The sequence below is a fragment of the Lagenorhynchus albirostris genome, chromosome 13 (genome assembly GCF_949774975.1).
Source record: "Lagenorhynchus albirostris chromosome 13, mLagAlb1.1, whole genome shotgun sequence".
Classification (NCBI taxonomy): Eukaryota; Metazoa; Chordata; class Mammalia; order Artiodactyla; family Delphinidae; genus Lagenorhynchus; species Lagenorhynchus albirostris.
In genome coordinates this window covers 975,847-995,987 of record NC_083107.1, presented here as the reverse complement: position 1 = coordinate 995,987, position 20,141 = coordinate 975,847, and the positions used below count along the sequence as shown (strand labels likewise).

Below are 20,141 nucleotides of genomic sequence, written 5' to 3'. Positions count from 1 at the left end.
CCAGCTCATTGGCGACTTGATAACACTTGCCATGATGTACTGAAGCCAGAGCCTGGTTGAAGTAGGTTCAGGGGGAAAATGGGGGAAGAGAAAGGTGAGGAGGGCATGTATAGACCACGCCTAGAAGGAGTTTTGCTATAAAAGAAAGAAGACATGGGACAGTGTCCAGAGGGGAGGCGTGCTCTTTTGCCTTTCTTTGTGTGATGTTTCACCTGTCCTATCATGACCCTCCCCTGCCCTCTTTAGCTGCTTCTACTCTTTGTTCCTGACCTTAATCTCTTTGGTGATATTTTTCTTATTGCATGTTTGTAAACTGTTGGGAAAAAATCTGTTAGAGAGGGGGATTTGCTGCACAAGAGAGGGGAGAATTGCTACACTGATGCCTGAGTAGGTGAGACTATGCGGGATGACATGCAGAAGTGGAACACGGCCTGTGCTATGGGCACACGCAGTGCACCTGTCGCAGCCAGAGGAGGGCAGCATAAGTGAACACAGGTGCTGTGAACACTGGATGAAGAAGCAGGGACAGAAATTCAGATCATAGCTGAAGTTAAGCAGAACCAAGAAGTAAGATCAGGAACACTGGTGTTTAAGTCGGGGAGATGGCTAGAGAGGATACGGGAGAGATCCAGATTGGACGTGTAAGCAGATCGCAGGTTCAGTTGTAAAAATCAGACCCACCAACCAAGAGGCACGTGCCTATGGATCATAAATGTTTAAGCGCATCTGATATCTCCTCTGCTTGATCCTGATCTGCACATCACCACCTAAAAGCCTAGCATACTTGCGTTGCCAGGAAATCTTCTACTGTTAAAGGGGTCCTGACAGCCTCTCCAGTTTATAGACACTTAGGAAATGGCTAAAAACAGTAGGCTGGGATTCCCTGGCGGTCCAGTGGTTAAGACTCTGCACTTCCACTGCAGGTGGCACGGGTTCTGTCCCTGGTCAGGGAGCTAGGATCCCATATGCCATGTGGCATGGCCAAAAAAAACAGGCTGTTTTGGAAGATTGAAGAAAATGAAAATTCTTTACATTGTTTGCCTCATTTAGAAAATAAGTAAGCTTTTACTTTAAAAGATAGATATTAATATTTTGCTTTTACTTTATTTTAATCTCAAATTGCAGATTTTGTGTTCCAGATTAAAGATCCATTTCTAGGGCTAAAGTAAGTAAATAATGGGTGTATTTTCGCTCTTTTCCTTTGAGTCTATAGATAATTGTTTCATTGTATGTTTTTAGCATATCTGGAAGAAGAATGCAAAGACAAAGAGGAGAAAATAGAGAAGTTAAAACTAGTTGCTTTGAAGGCAAAGAAAGAACTAGGTTCTAGCAGAAAAGAGGTAAGGTGACTTAAAAAGGCAACGTTTAAGGAACTTACATGTCAGAAAATCAAGTTTGTCTCTACATAAAAAACTATTGTATATTTAAAATAGGCCCAGACGCTACGGGAAGAACTTGAATCTGTTCGCTCAGAAAGGGATCAGGTGTCTGCTTCCATGAGAGATCTCATTCAAGGAGCAGAAAGCTATAAGGTAAAAATAGTTATTTTAATAACAAGTTATATTTGTAACTTCTGAGTTAAGGAATGTACTAGAAATGTAAAACTCTTGTCCATAACATAATCACCTTGTATTTTTTAGTAAATTTTTTTTTCTATTTTTTTGTGTAATGTATCATCCTAGTATCAGATTTTAAGTGGCTAAGCTTTAAATATGCCTTTAAGCTATTGTTTTTTAAAACTAAATTTCTGTTTTGGGATTTCCTAATAAAATCAGTAACAAAAAAGATGGCCATTGTTACTGTTATTATTTAATAGTCTTCTGGCCAGGTGAATAAATGTGAATGTTAGACATGTCTAACACGAAAGTGAAAACATTATTTGAAGGCAGTATTGCTTGTCTACCTAAGTAACATGAGAATCTATTATAAAAAAATATAAGAATTAAAAGTAAGAGAGTACCATTATATTTATTTATGCATTCAAATATTTATACAGCCAGGCTAAGTACTGATTACTGGGGAGACGGTGGTCAACCAAGTAGATGGAGTTCCTGTCTGCTTGGGAGTTCCTGTCTGCTTGGGACTTAAATTCCAGTGGCAGACAAAAATCCAAGAAAATACTGTGTGGAAAAGTAAAGGCGGGTAGGGGGAGGAGAGTGGCCAGTAGTCAAGTGGGACTTGATGGAAAGAAGAAAATACCAAAGTAGTTCAAAAAAATGAAATTTCAGGAAGAACTTTAATGAGACTAAGTGAAAAGAGGAAATTGACATCTTGCTCTACCAGACACTAAAATTTATTATAAAACTACATAATATGATACAGTTCTGATGCAAAAATAAGGCAGGTTAATTGAACAGAAGACAGAGACTTCTGGGGACTTCCCTGGCGGTCCAGTGGTTAAGACTTCGCCTTCCAATGCAGGGGGTGTGGGTTCGATCCCTGGTTGGGGAGCTAAGATCCCACATGCTTTGGAGCCAAAAAACCAAAACAGAAGCAATATTGTAACAGATTCAGTAAAGACTTTAAAAATGGTCCACATCAAAAAATCTTTAAAAAAAAAAAAAGGAAAAGAGACTTCTTTATAAAAACAAGCACTTACAGGCCCCAGGCACTCTTCTAAGTGCTTTACATGTCTTGTCACACCTGATATGTGTGTGATAAGTATGTTGTTAACGTTGCTGATTCACCAGTAAGGAATCAGAGGCACGGAGGTCACAGAGCAAGTAACTAGTAGAGCTGGGGTTGGATTCAAGCAGTCTGGTTCCAGATCTGTTCTTTTACCAACTAAACTATGCAACCCCAGTAAGATTTGAAAACAGAGAAGCCAATGCAGAAGGAATCAGAAAACTACTTCAGGAAAATTTGGTTAGATTTTTACTTCATGCCACACACCAAAATAAATTCTGCAGTTTTGTCAAAAAATGAAAGCAATTTTTTTTAAACCTAGAATAAAATACTTGATCATTCAAGCTCTGGATACAAAATACTTTTCTCAACCTAAAAGCAGTTAAAGAAGTTACAAGGGAAAAGACAAATTGAACTAGATAAAATATAAAATTGACATATGAAAATATGACAAGGGGTTAGTATCCTTAATATATAAAGATATAAGTCCATGTTTTAAAAAACACTTCTTTGAAATTCATATATGAGGTTGTCTTTTATGAGCCATTGGGAGCTTGCTTCTTCACATTTTCAGAACCCATATGATTATTATCTCCTGCAAAGGTAGACCAGGTATACCAATTTATTTGTTTAAAATATGTATTTCAGAGGACTGGGAAAAAAAGAATAGAACATACAAGAACTGTGGAACAGCTGCACAAAATATAGCATATGCATAATGAATGCCATAGGAGAAGAGAAAGAGCAACAGAAATACTTGACACAATAATGACTGAGAATTTACCCAAACTAAGGTCAGACGCCAAGTTACAGATCCATAAGCTGAGAGAACACCACACATGGTACATACCAAAACAGTGACACCAAGGCAAGTCATTTTCACACTACAGAAAATCAAAGATAAAGTCCTGAAAGAAGCCATAGGGGAAAAAATAACCTTATTTATAGAAGAGCAAATATACGAATTACATCCAACTTCTCAGAAACCATACAAAAAAGAAGCATGTGGAATGAGTTAAAGTGTTGAGAGAAAAAACCCACCAACCTAGAATTCTGTGCCCTGTAAAATTATCCTTCAAAAGTGAAGAAGCAATAGAGTTTCTCAGATAAAAATTGAGACACTTTGTTGTTAGTAAACATGCCTTTCAAGAAATGTTAGAAGTTCTTCAGAGAGAAGGAAAATGATATAGGTCAGACCCAGAAGAGGCAACACAATGTTTTTTGTTTTTGGCCATGCCTCGCATGTGGCATCTTAGTTCCCCAACCAGGGATCAAACCCAGGCCCCCTGCAGTGGAAACATGTAGTCTTAACCACTGGACCGCTAAGGAAGTCCCCAACACAATATTGAAGAAGAACAGAAGAACAAAGTGGGAGGATTAACCTACCCAACTTCAAGACTTACTGTAAAGCTACAGCAGTCAAGACAGTGTGGGGTGATATTGGTGAAAGAATAAACAGAACAGTGGGACAGAATAAAGCCTAGAAGCAGACCACAGATATAGTCAGCTCTTGACAGTGGAGCAAAGATCACCTTCAACAAATGGTGCTGGAACAGCTGGACATCCACATGCAAAAAAAATGAATCTGTCCACAGGCCTTACACCTTCACAAAAACTAACTCAAAGTGGGTCACAGACATAAGTGTAAAACACAAAACTGTAAAACTCCTAGAAGATAACATAGGAAAAACAGGTCATCTCCACCCTCGATGACCTTGGGGAAGACTCCAAAGGCACAATCCATGAAGGAACCGATAAGCTGTACTTCTTTGAAGGCCACTTTCAAGGAAAACTCACAACCATTTTGTTAGTTATTTTGTACAGGGATTCATTTTTATGCAGGAGAGCAGTCAGTAGTCCAGGGACAAGGCAAAAACAGGGTTTATAAGAAGCAGGGAGAGGAAACAAACTACAGGCAATCCGGAAACAGTGACTCTCATATATTTTGGAGGATAACCCCACAGGCTGGTGTATAGCACAAAGGTCAGTCCCAGGATTCTGTCCTTGAGTAGGGGCCAACTAGGAATATCAAAGAAAAAAATTCAGTTGGTTTTAGAGTCTTCAGAAATTGATGAACGTTTTGCATCAAAGGGTGAGACTGTATAAAACGTCTTCTTGTGTTCTTCGATTAGCACCTCTGCCTCACCTCAGGCCAGGCCCGAAACAATTCCCTCAGCAGAATTCTTTAGGTGGAGTTAACAGGACCAGGTTAAACTTTTTCTCCTCCCTTCTTAAATGTTGTATACATTTCAGAAGTTTATTTTTGATGACTAGGATATATAACTGGGAGATGCTATATTGTATATTTTAAATCCTCTTCCCTTGAATAGATTTCCCCACCCATACTAAAAGTCGTCTGGATTATGCTAATTGTATTATATAACATATAATATATTGGGTATAATATATTGGGTATTCTATCAAATGTTGAACCTAGGTAAATATTTCAGGCTTCCGGAATGAACTCATAAATCTTGTATTAAGATGGCTCAGTAATACAGTCTGGCTGATTGAATGTATGATAATACCCTAAAGTTAAATCCTTTTGTCTTTTGTTGAAGAATCTTGTATTGGAATATGATAAGCAGTCAGAGCAGTTGGATCTGGAGAAAGAACGGGCTCATAATTTTGAGCACCAAGTAGAAGACCTGACAAGACAATTAAGGAATCTGACTTTTCAGGTAACTTTAAATTGAGCAAATGCATACATGGAAATTGTAATAAGTATATTTCAATTCTAATTTTTTTTGCACAAAAAATTAAATTTAATACATAGTCAGAAACTTTATTTTCTTTTTCCCACTGTTGGGAGAAGAATATGACAGAAAACTAGCCACCATCCCGTCTTATTGCTGTAATCTCAGTTCTGGGTTTTTTGTTTTCATTTTTTCATTTCCGCCTTTTCCTCTGTTAGTGCTGCTGGTCTCTTGTAATGTTTGCCAAATTAATATCAACAGTGGTAGTGTTTTAAACTTACTCTTGATTTTCCGTTTTCATTCTGTGGAATCGATTTTGAAATCTTCACTTTTTTATGCTACGCCAATATTCTCATTAATGTTGCATTTTATTCTTCCTCTCCTGTGTGTATTTTCTGCATGTTTACAGTAATGAATCATTTGTCATTCTAGTGTGAAAAATTAAACTCAGATAATGAAGACCTCCTGGCCCGTATTGAGACACTGCAGTCTAACACCCGGTTATTAGAAGTGCAGATTTTGGAAGTCCACAAAGCCAAGGCCATGGCAGACAAAGAGTTGGAAGCTGAAAAACTTCAGAAAGAGCAGAAAATAAAGGTAAAAACAGTTCTGTGGGATTAATTCATTTATACAGTGATATTTTTATTTTTATCAAAGTATTTAAGTGAATGAAAGACTTGCTAATGAGTAGCATTTGTTAATATAGCAAAGTTTATTAAATCCTTAATGTATGCCAGCTATGAATTTGAGAATCCAAGTTATAATTTTTGGGTGTATTCTTTTTTTAAGTATGGAACCTTCTGTACTTTATATGTCAGATTTATTTTATAGCCCCTTACAGATACTTTTTTTTAATGCTGGTTGGCTTAGGGGTGGTGATGTTTTTATTTTTAATTTTAGGAGCATGCCAGTTCTGTAAACGAGCTTGAAGAGCTTCAGCTACAACTGCAAAAGGAAAAGAAACAGCTTCAGAAAACCATGCAAGAATTAGAGCTGGTTAGAAAGGTAAAATGAAACACCAGACTCAAAACCGATACAAATATTCACATTCTTAAACTATTCTGTAAACATAGAAAAGAAATATTTGAAAAACAACGTTAGTTGTGGTGCTGAAATACTGCTTTATAGATTATTTGCCTCCAAATACTGAAAATTTAATGTAGTTCTCTGAGTGCCTGTCTCTCCAGAAGAATCTAGGCTCACAAATTATTAGACTTCAGTTTGCTATTTTATTTTTCATACCTGATTGTTGTATGACAAATGAAGATTTAATTAATGTCAAAAGCTAAAGTTAGTATTATGCTTAGAACTTTGGCTCATTTTTCTCTACTTTTTCAAAGATGAGGGCAAAAATAAAGGTACTATAAGAGTTGCTTGAATATGAACATCTATAAATAAGAGCCCCACAAGAGCAGATACACCAATTGTAGTTAATGAAAACTATCATGAAATCCAATGGCACGGAAAGTCAAATTATTACAAAAATACTTCCTGAAACTACAAACTAGAATGTAGCCAACTTGTAGTTTCTGCCTTAATGTATGAACTTTCTCTATAGAGCCAGTGTGTTCCCGTGGCATCCTTTTAGAAATTCTGGAACAAAAGTAACTCATCTGGTGTTATGTGGATCTTTTATTATAACATGTGCAGGATGCCCAACAAACCACATTGATGAACATGGAAATTGCTGATTACGAACGTTTGATGAAAGAATTAAATCAAAAGTTAGCTAATAAGAGCAGCAAGATAGAAGATTTGGAACAAGAAATAAAACTCCAAAAACAGAAGCAAGAAACGCTGCAGGATGAAATGAGTGAGTAAAATAGAGCCCACTCTGGCTCGCGGTCACTGCCCCCAGCAGAGGGCGGGGCCGGTGGGGGGGAGGGCGCTAGCTGTGGCTTTCACCAGCTCCGGGCGGCCAGGTCATCCACACAGCAGGGACCCTGCCCGAGGACCAGAGAGGGGGCTGTGAAACCACTTCCTGTACCCTTGTGTGCAGTCCAGGTGGGTGCTTAATGTGTTCATTCCCGTAAACGTTCCTCAGGTGGTCCTGGGCCACCATTTGCTGATTGTCAGCAGAGTGGGATAATGCGGTAGCGGCGAAATCTTTCTTTTTCAGGTGATTATGTTCCATTTTATCTGTTAAATAACTTCTAATGTAAGCATCTAGAGCTCTAAGTATCCCTTTAGGCACTCCTTCAGCTACAGCTAACAAATTGATACGTTGTATTTTTATTTTAATTCAGCTGAAAATACTTTTTAATTTCCTTTGAATCTCTTTTTTGGCCCATGGGTTTTTTGTTTTGTTTTGTTTTGTTTTGTTTTTGGCTGCATTGGGTCTTCGTTGCTGCACGCGGGCTTCCTCTAGTTGCGGCGAGCAGGGGCTACTCTTCGTCTTGATGTGTGGGCTTCTCATTACGGTGACTTCTCTTGTGGAGCACGGGCTCTAGGTGCGTGGGCTCAGTAGTTGTGGCTCGCAGGCTTAGTTGGTCCACAGCATGTGGGATCTTCCCGGACCAGGGCTCGAACCCGTGTCCCCTGCATTGGCAGGCGGATTCTTAACCACTGCGCCACCAGGGAAGTCCTGGCCCATGGATTTTTTAATTCCTAAGTAATTAAAGGAATTTTCAGATATCTTTCTGTGAATGGTTTCTTTAAATCCTTACTGTGCACATACCACGTCTTGTAGCTGCGTTCTTGTGCAAACTGGGTAGCAGGGCTCCAGGTCACACACGTTGCAAACATTTGGTTTTGCAAGTTAGTCAACTAGCTGAAAAAGAGTCTTGAACCTGGGAAAAACTAAAAAGAGCTGCTTATTCAAGAAACCACCCACTGTCACTGGTGAATAAGTACAGGAATGAGAGGTTCAGGCAGTGGGTGCCAAGAGCTCAGAGGGAGGAGCTTCTGCAGACAAGCGATTGAAAGTTGGGGCTTGCGTTGGGCGTGAGATTTGAAGAGAAGAAGCAGGTTGGGAAGAGTGGTCCTTTCTGCAGCATAGTTATGAGCAGAAGTGAAAAGAAATGACATAATTTTGGAAGTCTTAACTAGTTGGAGGAAAAGGCTTGCCCTGTTAGGGAGAAGTGAAATGTAATTAGGAAGCTCTTCTTTATCCAGTTCAGAAAGGCCCTGAATACCAGAATGTACTTGGGCCCTTTTGAAGGACAGCGGGACAGATCAGTGAGCACAGTGTGGAGTCTTGGAAATGCTCCCAGCCTCGGGCAGCACAGGCCCTGCAAGGCTGAGCTGGGGAGCTGGGGACCCCCCGGGGAGGAGGGTGAGGACACATCAGGACAGTGTCCATGCAAAACCCTCAGCCAGCTCACTCTGCCTGGGGCGTGAGGAACACACATCTTAATCCCAGGCCCTCCAGCATCGGGCCCCCGTGTACCTTCTCAGCCTAACCTTCGTTACTCCCTCGGTGCAGAGGCCCTTCCTTCTTCCTGAAGCACGACTCATGTTTTTCCACGACTGTGTCTGCTGCTGTGCCCTCACCCTCCCACCCCTGTGCTCACCTTCTGGAATCCTTACTAATCTTAAATGTTTGCTGTTCCAGGAAATCTTCCTTGTCCCAAGCAGATATAACCTGGATATAACCTTGAGCCAACGTGGGTCCGCATGGCCTTTTGCATTTCTGTCGTAATAGTTATATTTTGCTTTACGTTATCACACTATCCCAGATGGTATCCTCTCTTTTCATTCTGTGTTCTCGGAGCTCATAATTCCTGGAGCACTTAAAGGCTTTGTATGTAATTTGTGCCTTGTACAGTCTTTTCAGGACTGGGTAAATAGTTGCCAGGAAATAACTGATGATAACATATCATAAAGGCAAGTGAAGGTATTTTCTTACAGGACACCTGCTCTTGTTTACTGAGTGATACAGTCATTGCATGTGGATTTAACTTCATGGAGTTAGTCATTGCTGGTGGGGTCTTCTAGCAGCCGTCACGTGGCCACGTTCGTGGCCTAGACTCAGCATCAGGCGCACTTGTTCTGTAAAGGACCAGGTCGTAAATCTCGGGCCCCAAGGCCTCTGTCAGATGTTCTTTACTTGCTTCACAATGGCTGTGGCCAGGTTGGCCTGCTGGTGTGGTTGGTACTGTGATCTGGACAGTGAATCCACTTATTCCCATTTGATGCTCTTCTTTACCTCTGTTAGCATAAAAGTTTTTTGTTTTAATCATGTTTCAGTCTGTTCCTTAATGAACTCTTTGTCCTACAAAACAGTTAGTATCACAAACACAGATCAGGTCTGTGCCTCTAAGGCAATTAGAAACACACAGCACCTCTTTTGAGGTATTTCTTACAAGTAAAGTCTATGTTTTAGATACACAGTAAGTATATGCCTTTATTTTAGAGATACGTGCTAAAATACATACAGACAAATGGACTTCAAGTGTGGGGGGCCCAGGGGGCACAGGAGTAAGTGAGAATGTGGGTCTGGGGTTGCAGACGTTTGCTGTAAAGGGCCAGACAACACGCATTTTCAGCTTTGCGGGCCCTGTGGTCTCTTGCTGCGCTAAAGCAGCCGTAAACAGTATGTAAACAAACTGTTCACAGAAACAGGCAGCAACAGTGGCCTGTGGGCCTGACGCCTGATCTGGGTGGAATGAGATTGGCCATGTGTCGGTGATCATTAAAGGCGGTGATGGGTCCAGTGGGGTTTAGTGTGTTATTGTCACTAGTGTCATATATGTTTGCAATGGTCCGTAATAAAAATCTAAGACAAATTCCTTTCAGAGGTAGACTAATACAAAGAAAAGACTTGTCATTTGTTTACTTAAATTCACTCATAAAACTGTTTCTCCTGAAACGATCTCTCCCACTAGCTTCACTGCAGGCTTCAGTACAACAGTATGAGGAAAAAAACACCAAAATCAAGCAGTTGCTTGTGAAAACCAAAAAAGAACTGGCGGATTCAAAGCGAGCGGTATGCGAATTCCTCAGTGTCGTATTTCAGTCCTTATTCATAGAGGATTTGTGAATAACTGCACTATTTAATCTAACCGAGTTTCTTGTTCTGTAGGAAACTGATCACTTAATACTTCAAGCGTCTTTAAAGGGCGAGCTGGAGGCAAGCCAGCAGCAAGTAGAAGTGTATAAAGTAAGATTCTTTTTACTCTTTAAGATTTTAAAAATTTGCATGTGGAAATAAGGTACCACTTGGGGATTTTTCTAAATATATATGTATGTATTAAACACATGTGTGCACACACACACACACATTTCTCCCCCTAAATATTCTTCATCAACATTTTGAGGAAGGAGAAGCAGTGAGCCAAGTGTGGCTTATAACTGGGTTTATCATTGAGCATAAGCTTGGTTCTTTTCATGTATTTGAAAACCCATAATACATTAAGAATATGGCAGCAGAAAATAAACATGGCCCCAAACCTACATCTGAACTTTCTAAATGATAGTACAGTCACAGGAATCTGTTTATAAAAATGTTTTATATATTCATGTTACATTACATCTATTACGTTTATATTTTTTTATATCCATTATGTTTATATATAATATCTTTAGGTATTTAATTAAACGTTGAACTGTAACGTGTGGTCTGGAATTTTTTTCATGATTGATTTTGATTCAAGGAAAACCAAGTTAATTTATTGTGAAAATGTTCTACTCATATTGACTCCAGTCTTTCAATAATCATAAGTTAAAAATCCTACTGTTTAATTACGTCCCTTAAATATAGTCCTCTCTCAAAACCCAAGTTGGTGTTTAACGAAAGTCGGTTTAACCAACGAAGATCTGATTCACCAGAGCCTGACCGAAAGCCTCTGCCCCCAGATTCAGCTGGCGGAAATGACGTCGGAGAAGCACAAAGCTCACCAGCACCTGAAGGCGTCCGCGGACCAGCAGCAGCGCACGCTGGGCGCCTACCAGCAGAGGGTGGCAGCCCTGCAGGAGGAGTGCCGCGCGGCCAGGGTGCGTCCTCCCCAGGGCGGGCGGCTCCCACCCGGCTTGGCCCCATCCACCCCAACCCCAGCCCAGCCCTGACTCTCACTTGCATAACTTCTTTTTGCTAAAGGGAAAGACATGGGTACATACTCTTTCCATTTTAACCTTGTTTTACAGTTTCTGTGTGGAAGAAAGGTATTTCTTTTTCTTTTTTTTCTTTTTTTTTTTTCAGTTTTTTCATTAGGAAGGTTACAGTTCTCTCTGAGGGCTAAGTGATTATAAAATCATATTCTGTTAGAACAGCCACTTTCTTTCTTCAACATACAGAACAGACCCCTGCAGTGGTTTTGTTACAGGTGCAGCTCTGTCTAAGCCACCTTGGCAAAGGGGCCTTGGAAGGTCACGGGTCACTTCAAGAAAGTCCAAGACCTAGAATTTAACTTTTCCCACTCTCTTTTGAAAAGTGAAGTTTAAGTAGCTTAATTTCTTTGAATTAATTTTTCTTATATTTATCATAAGTGAAAATTGTTCTAAAGTTCCAAAGGCAAATAGTGCTATTATAAAATTTATGGACAATAAATTAATTTACATGGGACAAAAACAGGTAGAAATGTACCTCTTGTCAGACAAAATTATGTCGTTCAAAGGCTTTAAAAAAGTGTAAGGCCAACAGAAGTATACTTTTTAGGGAAAGGTAACTGGGGGCTAAAAAGTATCAGCCATTTTGCTTATTTTTAAAGAAAGGTTTTCATCTTAATTCATTAGTCTCTGAGAGAAAATAGGAGGATCACACAACCTAGAAAATGCAGTAAATTTCTCTCTCTCTGAACTGTTACAGGCAGAACAAGCTGCTGTCACCTCTGAATTTGAGAGCTACAAAGTCCGAGTTCACAACGTTCTAAAACAACAGAAAACTAAGTCTGTGTCTCAGACTAAGACCGACGGAGCCAAACAAGAAAGGTAAAGTCTGAGCTACACAGAACCTCCCACGGGGGTGGGAGATCCTGCTCTGGTTGCTTTTGACCGTGGAGGTTTACATGTAGTCACCAGTGAGGACAGAGCCGGCTTCACCGCACTGTTCACGCGGAGAGACGTGTGCAGGAGCCGTGGAGCCAGGCGGCGTCCGGACACCCGGGCCACACAGTCCAACCCTGTCCGTCGGTTCCAGTCACAGTGTAAGGACAGACGTCACCGTTACGTCAGGACCAGTTTTTCCACTTTTGAAAATATAGTAGAATAAAAATGCTTCCTTGATGTACTTATTCACCATTAGTTAGGCTAAGCATAAGTTGATTAAAAACATTTTACTTGTTTCAAAAAGTTTTAAGTTAACTAAATTTTCATCTAGAATTAAATTTTTCTTCTTAAATTTATGACAATTTCAATTACATACTGTTTCAATAGTATATTAATGCTCTTTAAAAACTAGCATACAGATCACTTTTGTGAGTTATTCAAAAATATACTAGGAATGAAAGACAGGGCATTCTACAGCATGTATGTTTTGTTTTTGTACGTAGAGACCCGCTGTTCAGAGCAATTTTATATCTGGCTCTTACTGTTCTTAGTAGGACTAAATATCCTGCAGTATTTGTGTGTTTATGCTTGTGTTACTTTTTAAGTATTTAATAAACAAGGGAACTGTAGGCTAAAAAATGATGAGATATTTTTTTCTTTCAATAGCTCATCTTAAAGCCAAAGTAGAATATTGACACACTTACTATAAAAATATCACCACTTACAAGAGTCGATTTTGATCATGCCAGAATCTTGTGTTAAAATTATTTTAATGTAAATGTTTTAAGTTCCTTCTTCTTTCTTACATATTAAATAGTTTTTTTAAAAAGAAATTAATAGTGTATTATACCACTTGTGACAGAGTTATAGGTTTTAGCTGTTTTTCTCCAAAGACTTTCTTTCACTGTAACTTGGTGTAACATGCTGTTCCCAGAATGGTTACCTTAGAACTGCATTTCTTTTTTTTTCAACTAATGACATAGTCCTGTAATATAAAATAGGCCATTTTGATGCCATTTAATGGTCTACTCCATTTGAATGTGAAATTTGTAAATTCAGAGACTTTTGTAAACATGTAGTGTCTGCGATCTGAAGTCTGATTATAGCGTCTTTTATTTCACATTTAATCCTATTCTCTGAATTCTTGTGATTCTTATATTTCCTTTAGAATCATCCATAATTGCAGAGTATGACATTGAAAGATTATATGATTAAAGTAAAATTTATTTGAAATCACAAAATCAGTTTTACATCTTACAAAAATTTTTTTTAACTATTTCTGTTTCAGAGATCATCTGGAGATGCTGATTGACCAACTAAAGATCAAATTACAAGACACCCAAAATAACTTACAGATCAACGTCTCTGAACTGCAGACCTTGCAGTCTGAACACGACGCCCTACTAGAAAGGCACAACAGGATGCTGCAGGAGACCGTGTCCAAGGAGACCGGGCTCCGAGAGAAGTAAGGCTGGTGGCGCCAGCAGGCCCGTGGGTGCCGGGGGACAGAGCGTGTGTTTGCTGGAGCTCCCGGTGTGGTGCTCCTGGGGCGGATGTAGGCTGATAGCTGGAAATAGGTGTTTCCACAGGCTTGGTGACTTGCTGCTTCTACCTTAGAGCTCCCCCTTTTGATTGTTTCTCTACTTAGCTTTTCTAAGAGTAATTTTATCTGCTCACCCAGTGTTCTGTCTCCCGTGGCCTTCATGGCCAGATGCTTCTTTCCAGCCAGGTGTCAGAGGACGAGCACTTTTCTTTCTCTCTAGAGGAAAACATTCCGAAAGCTGCTGACTGAGCTCCCTGTGCAGCTGCATCCTTGGCCTGTCACGTCGCCACACTCGTGTTAATCAGTGCTCCAAGGAGTTGCTGGGGTGTCGGCAGAATAGACGGATTATTGTGAACAAGAAGCTTTGAGCTCCTGGGATACAGCAGTTGGGTTCACAGAGCATCTTCTGTCCGGGGTGTGGGGATGCTCTGCAGAGCTCAGGTGTGCTCGTCTTACGAGTTGAAAGCACTTGGTTTGCTTGGCTTTAGACCTTTCCACAGTGTGACTTACCTGTGTTAATCATGTAACTCACAGTTCCAGGAAGACCCACCAGTCTTCTGACTACCTGGCACCAGGTTTTCCATGAGATTAGCTTACACAGTGATGGTCACTTGCTGTTTACATCAGAAGTTTCCAGCACTTATTCTTTATTCTAGAAGGGTGGTTGCGACTATAGTGCTAACACGACTGAAGTGCAGTTATCTCATGCTCCACGTGTAGCCCTGTGCTCTGATAAACTATGAAGGAGGCTTCTCATCTGAACACCCAGCGTGCTTCCTCAGCTCAGGCCCCACATTGGAAGTGGGGGATGGCCGGGGTGGTTTTGAGCTCAAGACCAAGGCTGTAATACAGGCACAGAGTCTATTAGAAGCACAGCACATGTGGGGGGAGCACACGGAGAAGCAGTTTATTTACGACAGAAGCAAAGCAGAGCTACACACCCCAAGAAGCGTGTGGGCGTCCTTGCTGACAAGGAGTGCGCCAAAGGGGCGATTTAAATTGCTCACACAGGGGCCATCTCCCAGGTCTGTCCTGTCCTCTGGCCAAGCATCCTGCTTCATTTCCCACACCTGCTCTGACCCCGGGCCCTGCCCAATATGCGTGTGCATCCTTTAGCCAAGATGGATTTCAGTGGGAGGGTCTCTGGGAGATGGACAGCACGTATTATGGGATAGCACCCCCTCCCTTTTTGACCCTCCCGAGAAACGTTTCTGCACGTGCAGTCGGGGAGGTCTCCTTCACCTCCAGAATGGTAGATGCGGTCATCATATCTTTTTACCACAGCAGCTTAGTTTCTCCCTGCTCTGCCATTAACCTTTTTGTTGAAGTGTCAGGGGGACACAAGCTCCAGTTTGCTTGGACCAGGGGCCCGTCTGTGTCCTGCCTCAGTTCCCCAGGTGCACGTGCGGTCCACGTCTCAGGGCAAGGCGATGTCTGGGGTGGAAGCTCTCACACGGCACGGCCCTCTCCCCAGGCTGTGCGCCGTGCAGTCGGAGAACTCCGCGATGAAGTCTGAGCACGCACAGACCGTGAGTCAGCTCTCGGCCCAGCACGAGGCCCTGCGTGGCAGCTTCCGAGACCAGGTGCTGCAGCTGCAGGAGGAGCACCGGCGGACAGTGGAGACGCTGCAGCAGCAGCTGAGCAGGCTGCAGGCCCAGCTCTTCCAGCTCCGGAGCGAGCCGTCCACAAGAAGTATGTATGTGTGCTCGGGACACTGCCGTCCCTGTCCCGCCCTGTGTGTCTGCGCTTCCCACCGTCCTGAGGAAGTAGGTGACTTACGGGGTGACCACCAGCGTCAGTGCTGTGGTCAGTGAATATTGGATCCACTTACTGAGAGGAGAGTTGGACATTGAACCCTCCTGTAGTGCTTACAGCAGCCTCTGCACCCCTCAGGATACCGACCTTCACGTAATTGGGTTTTCCTCCGACTCACGGACGCTCTGTCGGTCTCAAGACCCGTGTCCAAATTCCAGTGTCCACTGCATATGTTTAGTGTTCTTCACTGCTAGTCTTCAAATATGTCTGTCCTTTAATCAGAAATTCTAGAAAGAGCTGAACTTGTAGGATCATTTGACCAAACATAGCTTCTTCCCTTTCAAGTTTCTAATTAGTGGAGTTTGAGTTTAACCACACACACGACTTCCGTTCTGCTTCCTGGAAGAGATGGGAACCCGTCAGCCAAGTTGAGGCCACACTTCAGTATTAACTATCAACTTGATACTGATTCCTTGTCACCAGGGCATTGGCAGCTGTGGTCACTCCTCAGGATCGAAACCTGTGCCAGGAGTCATCAAAGGAAAGTAACCAGCCAGGGAGGCACTGGAATCAGGAATTAGCAGTAGCATAAGCAGTTAGCAAACTTTCAGGAAGGTGCTTCAGCAAAGGCAGCCGAAGGGCTAATGTTTGAAAAGTGGGGCGGGAGAGGGAACGTCATGGAAAGGAGAATAAAGGAAACTTGAAGTGAAAAGATCTGGTCAGAATTCTGGTCCCTAATGCACCTCGGAGATCTTGGACCAAGACATTTAATTTCTCTGACCGTGCAGTTTCTTGGGATTAATAAAGTAACGTGCTCGGAAATATCTTATAAATCTCCCAGTTCTAGTCAGTGCTGCTTGTCAGCAAGCAGGGGAGCCCGGCCCGGACTCTGTGATGAGTCAGCCTGCCCTGGATTTGGGGCTCTTCTTTGCTGGACGCCACAGAAGGAGCGGGCAATGGCAGGAGCCAGCAGGGTGGAGTGTGAGGCCAGTGGCCAGCAGGAGCATCCTCGGAGCTGATCTCAACAGCAGTGTGGTGTCCCAGAGTTTGCAGTGCCATAAACACCCAATCCTCAGGATCTGGTTGAAGGGGTTTTGCCCTCGTTTAGCAGCTGGCCAGGCCTCTGCATTGTGTCATCTAATGGTTTATCTTAACTCTGGTAGCAAGTACCACTTTTGCTGGATTGACTTAAGTGGTTAAAAGTTCAATAACTAAATTGTTAGGGCTGTTTCAGAAGTTCTTTCTTTCTACACCATTTGCTTGTCTTCTGGTTTTTCAGATTCCCTACCATATCATTTGTCATCCCTAGAATCATTTTAACTTTACTGTGTATCTCTGTTGATGCTGAATCCATAATTTTGGACAAACTCTTACTCTTTAAAAAAAAAACATGTAACAGGCCCAGCTTCTTCCCAGCAACCTTTGAGGAGCCTTCGAGAAAGGAGAAGCGCAGACCTCCCGCTTCTGGATGTGCTGGCCACGACCCGGGAGGAGGGGGAGGGGATGGAGACCACGGACACTGAGTCCGTATCTTCCGCCGGCATCCACGCGCAGTCCTTAGAGCAGCTGCTCCGTTCTCCCGAAGCCAGACTCGGTACGCTTCCTGCTTATTGTGCCTTTAGTGAATTCTGCTGTCCTATCCAGCTAATATTACTCTGATTTATAAATGTTTTTTTGAGCTACTCTAATAAAATTTTTTTCAGTATTCCACCCTTTTTCAAATGGAAAACTTTCCTGCAGAATGAAACAAAAAAAAAAAAATTTTTTTTTAAACAAAATAAAAAGTTCCGCCCAAAGCTTGAGCCAGAAATAGGGGGTTGGAAGTTCTGTAGTGGTGTTAGAAATAGGATAAATTTCTCTCACCCGTCTAAGAAACTGACAGTTCCCGCTTGTTCCTCTTGATGAAGTGGTCATGCTGAACTTGCCTTATTAACTGTAGTAAAGTTTTGGACTATTTTCTTCTTACCTATAATGCACGTTAATGTTCCAAGTTCAGATGACTCTGTTCGTCATCTCGGAGTCTCCAGGGTCTGGAGCGAGGACCCGTTGTGTCCTCAGCCCTGGACTGTGATTGGTCCTTGTCCCCCAGGAAGAGTTAGTCCTGATACGCTGTGACCACAGCTCCACAGTCGGACTTGGCTTTGCCATCTTTGCCAAAATCAACCTGTTGACTTGGAGCCTCTTCCCTCATGTATTAGATTTGAGTAATAATACCGCTCCTTCCCTGGTAGAAAATCCTTGTGAGAGACCATGATTTAAGTGATCAGTAACTGCTGGTACTTCCTCCTTTATAAGTAAAGTGACACCAGCTCTCGGGACATTAACAGATGTAGGAGGATAAAATCAGTAAGTTGGTGCCTACACGCTGGCCTAACAGCTTCCAGAACGAGCTCGTCGAGCCTGTGTCCAGGCAGGCGGCCCGCTCCACAGCAGAGTCCATTTTACCTGTGTCACATGCAGCCTTTTAACTGGGCCATGGGGGATGGAGAGCAGAGCGAAGTGTCAATACTTGGGTATTTTCTCATTTAGAATCTTCGCCTGTGACCCCTCATTTTGGAAATTAACTGTTGGGGCAATTCCTTGCAGAGCCTCCTTCCTGGCACGCTGAATTCACCAAAGAAGAATTGGTTCAAAAGCTCAATTCCACCACAAAAAGTGCCGACCACTTAAACGGGCTGCTTCGGGAAACAGAAGCCACCAACGCCATCCTCATGGAGCAGATTAAGGTGAGGGCAGGACGCCACCTCCAGGAAGCCCTCCACACATAGACTCATGCGTCCATCACACCTTGATCCCTTACAATGTTACATTTCTGAAATGGAGAAATATTCTTGGCTTTTATATCTTTTATATAAAGACTATTTTAATTCCTATTTTTTCTAAGAAGCCAGAATAGATTTAGAGATTAGACAGCTGTTCACAAGTCCTTGTTCCACGTTTGCTTGAGTAAAACTTGAAAGGATGTGAGTCCCTAAATTCCAGACATGGACCATAGAGCACTTCCAATTAGTGGCAAAGTGGCATGGGATGTTTTCCTGTTTAAAGTTGACTCTGTAAGCATGTAGGAACCAGGCAGTTGAGGATTACGCAGCTATCTGCACCCGAATTCTCTGTGATACAGCCATGTTGGTTGTTGACCTCTTCTCACAAGCCAGACCCTGTACTTTACGTTATGTTACCGTATTTAATTCTCATCATCTCTGGGTGAGAACAAGTTGATCAGGGTGGAGAAAGTTCAAACTTGTGTCTGTCTGAAAAGCACCTGCTTCTGCCCTGGACCTGCTTCTCCAAATAGATGGTCCTTCCTCAGTGTAGGGCCAGAGGCTGTCCTTGTCAAATTGTGTTTTAAATGCTGAGTTAATTCAGTTATTTGCAGTAAATTGTATATATCATGACATCCCACCTCTAACTATTTTAGTATGCATCTCTATAAAATATATAAAATAACATTTTCCCACATTGTCAAAGCTTTATCACAGCTAAAAAAATCACTAAGTAGCCCAGAACCTGAGTGACTATTCAGATGTTATGCTTCCATAGACTGACATTGTCCCATGATTTCTTAGACCTTAGTGTCACTTTTTTAAATGACCCTATGTTTGAGGACAGAGTTGGCCAACTTTCATAGACTAACCTGAAATGATAAGTTGTAACCATGTATTTTTATTTGTTTCAACCCAGAAATCTTCCTCAAATATTCACCATCCTGCATCTTTTTCACATCGTCCTGTGCCCTCTTTTCTGTTAGTTTCTGATTGATATTCATTGTGAATTGTCTGTCTCTCCTGGACTCAACTTTGCTTTGGTCAAGTGCTCTTCGTCTTGTAGCGGCTCTGGCTGTGGACACCCTGCCTGCCTGCCGGGAGGGGGCGGGAGTGGGGATGGCGGTGGGTGTGGCCCACAGTCTGTCATCCCGGAGCCCGGAGCCCTGAGCCCTGGCCCCCTTCTGCCGAGCGCGGAGGGGGCGCCGACCCGCGTTATCCCCCCACCCCAGTCCCTGGTCTCAGCCCCGCTTCCCACCGTGCGCGGTGCTGCCTCTGCGGCCGGGCCCCTGGGCCCCGTCTCCCACGGCGCCTGCTTCCCGACTTCTAGGAGCCTCTTGGTGTTTCTCATCTACTCTTTTCTCCCGGCCTGGTCGCTCCTTTGTTGCCATTTTGGGGGCATTTCGGGGAAGAGAAAGAAGACCGCGTTCTTCCAGTCTGCCATGTTAACCCGTCTGCACTCCTTTCTCTGACACCAGCTTCTGAAGAGTGAAATAAGGCGGCTGGAGAGGAACCAGGCGCGAGAGCAGTCGGTCGCCAACCTGGAATACCTGAAGAACGTGCTGCTGCAGTTCATCCTCCTGAAGCCAGGAAGCGAGCGGGCGCGGCTGCTGCCCGTCGTGGACACAATGCTGCAGCTCAGCCCCGAGGAGAAGGCCAGGCTGGCCGCCGCCGCCCAAGGTGCGCGTGCCTGGGACGCAGACCAGAGCTTTGAAACTTTGTCCATTGGACGCGCTCTGCCGTGTGTGTCCCCGTGAGTAGGGTTGAAAAGCTGGCTCTTTAACATTTGAGGGCAGCTGTGGTGTGTTTGCGTCATTTTCACACAGTAGGCGACAG

General features: G+C 42.7%; 1 protein-coding gene across 5 annotated transcripts in view; it reads left to right on the top strand.

Annotated features, from left to right (window-relative positions):
• The window catches only part of GCC2 (GRIP and coiled-coil domain containing 2), a 38,076-nt gene that overhangs the window by 12,078 nt on the left and 5,857 nt on the right, over positions 1 to 20,141 (top strand). For all 5 annotated transcript variants that reach the window (XR_009544007.1, XR_009544004.1, XR_009544006.1 and 2 more), the window contains exons 8-22: positions 1,240 to 1,340; positions 1,434 to 1,532; positions 5,187 to 5,306; positions 5,754 to 5,918; positions 6,222 to 6,326; positions 6,972 to 7,134; positions 10,148 to 10,248; positions 10,345 to 10,422; positions 11,118 to 11,255; positions 12,067 to 12,188; positions 13,534 to 13,710; positions 15,263 to 15,480; positions 16,943 to 17,137; positions 18,130 to 18,269; positions 19,784 to 19,985. Coding sequence is in view for 1 of the 5 variants with exons in the window: in XM_060168632.1 (XP_060024615.1) it covers positions 1,240 to 1,340; positions 1,434 to 1,532; positions 5,187 to 5,306; positions 5,754 to 5,918; positions 6,222 to 6,326; positions 6,972 to 7,134; positions 10,148 to 10,248; positions 10,345 to 10,422; positions 11,118 to 11,255; positions 12,067 to 12,188; positions 13,534 to 13,710; positions 15,263 to 15,480; positions 16,943 to 17,137; positions 18,130 to 18,269; positions 19,784 to 19,985 (2,124 nt within the window). In the remaining 4 variants the exon portion in view is untranslated. The remainder of the gene's footprint in view (positions 1 to 1,239; positions 1,341 to 1,433; positions 1,533 to 5,186; positions 5,307 to 5,753; positions 5,919 to 6,221; positions 6,327 to 6,971; positions 7,135 to 10,147; positions 10,249 to 10,344; positions 10,423 to 11,117; positions 11,256 to 12,066; positions 12,189 to 13,533; positions 13,711 to 15,262; positions 15,481 to 16,942; positions 17,138 to 18,129; positions 18,270 to 19,783; positions 19,986 to 20,141) is intronic.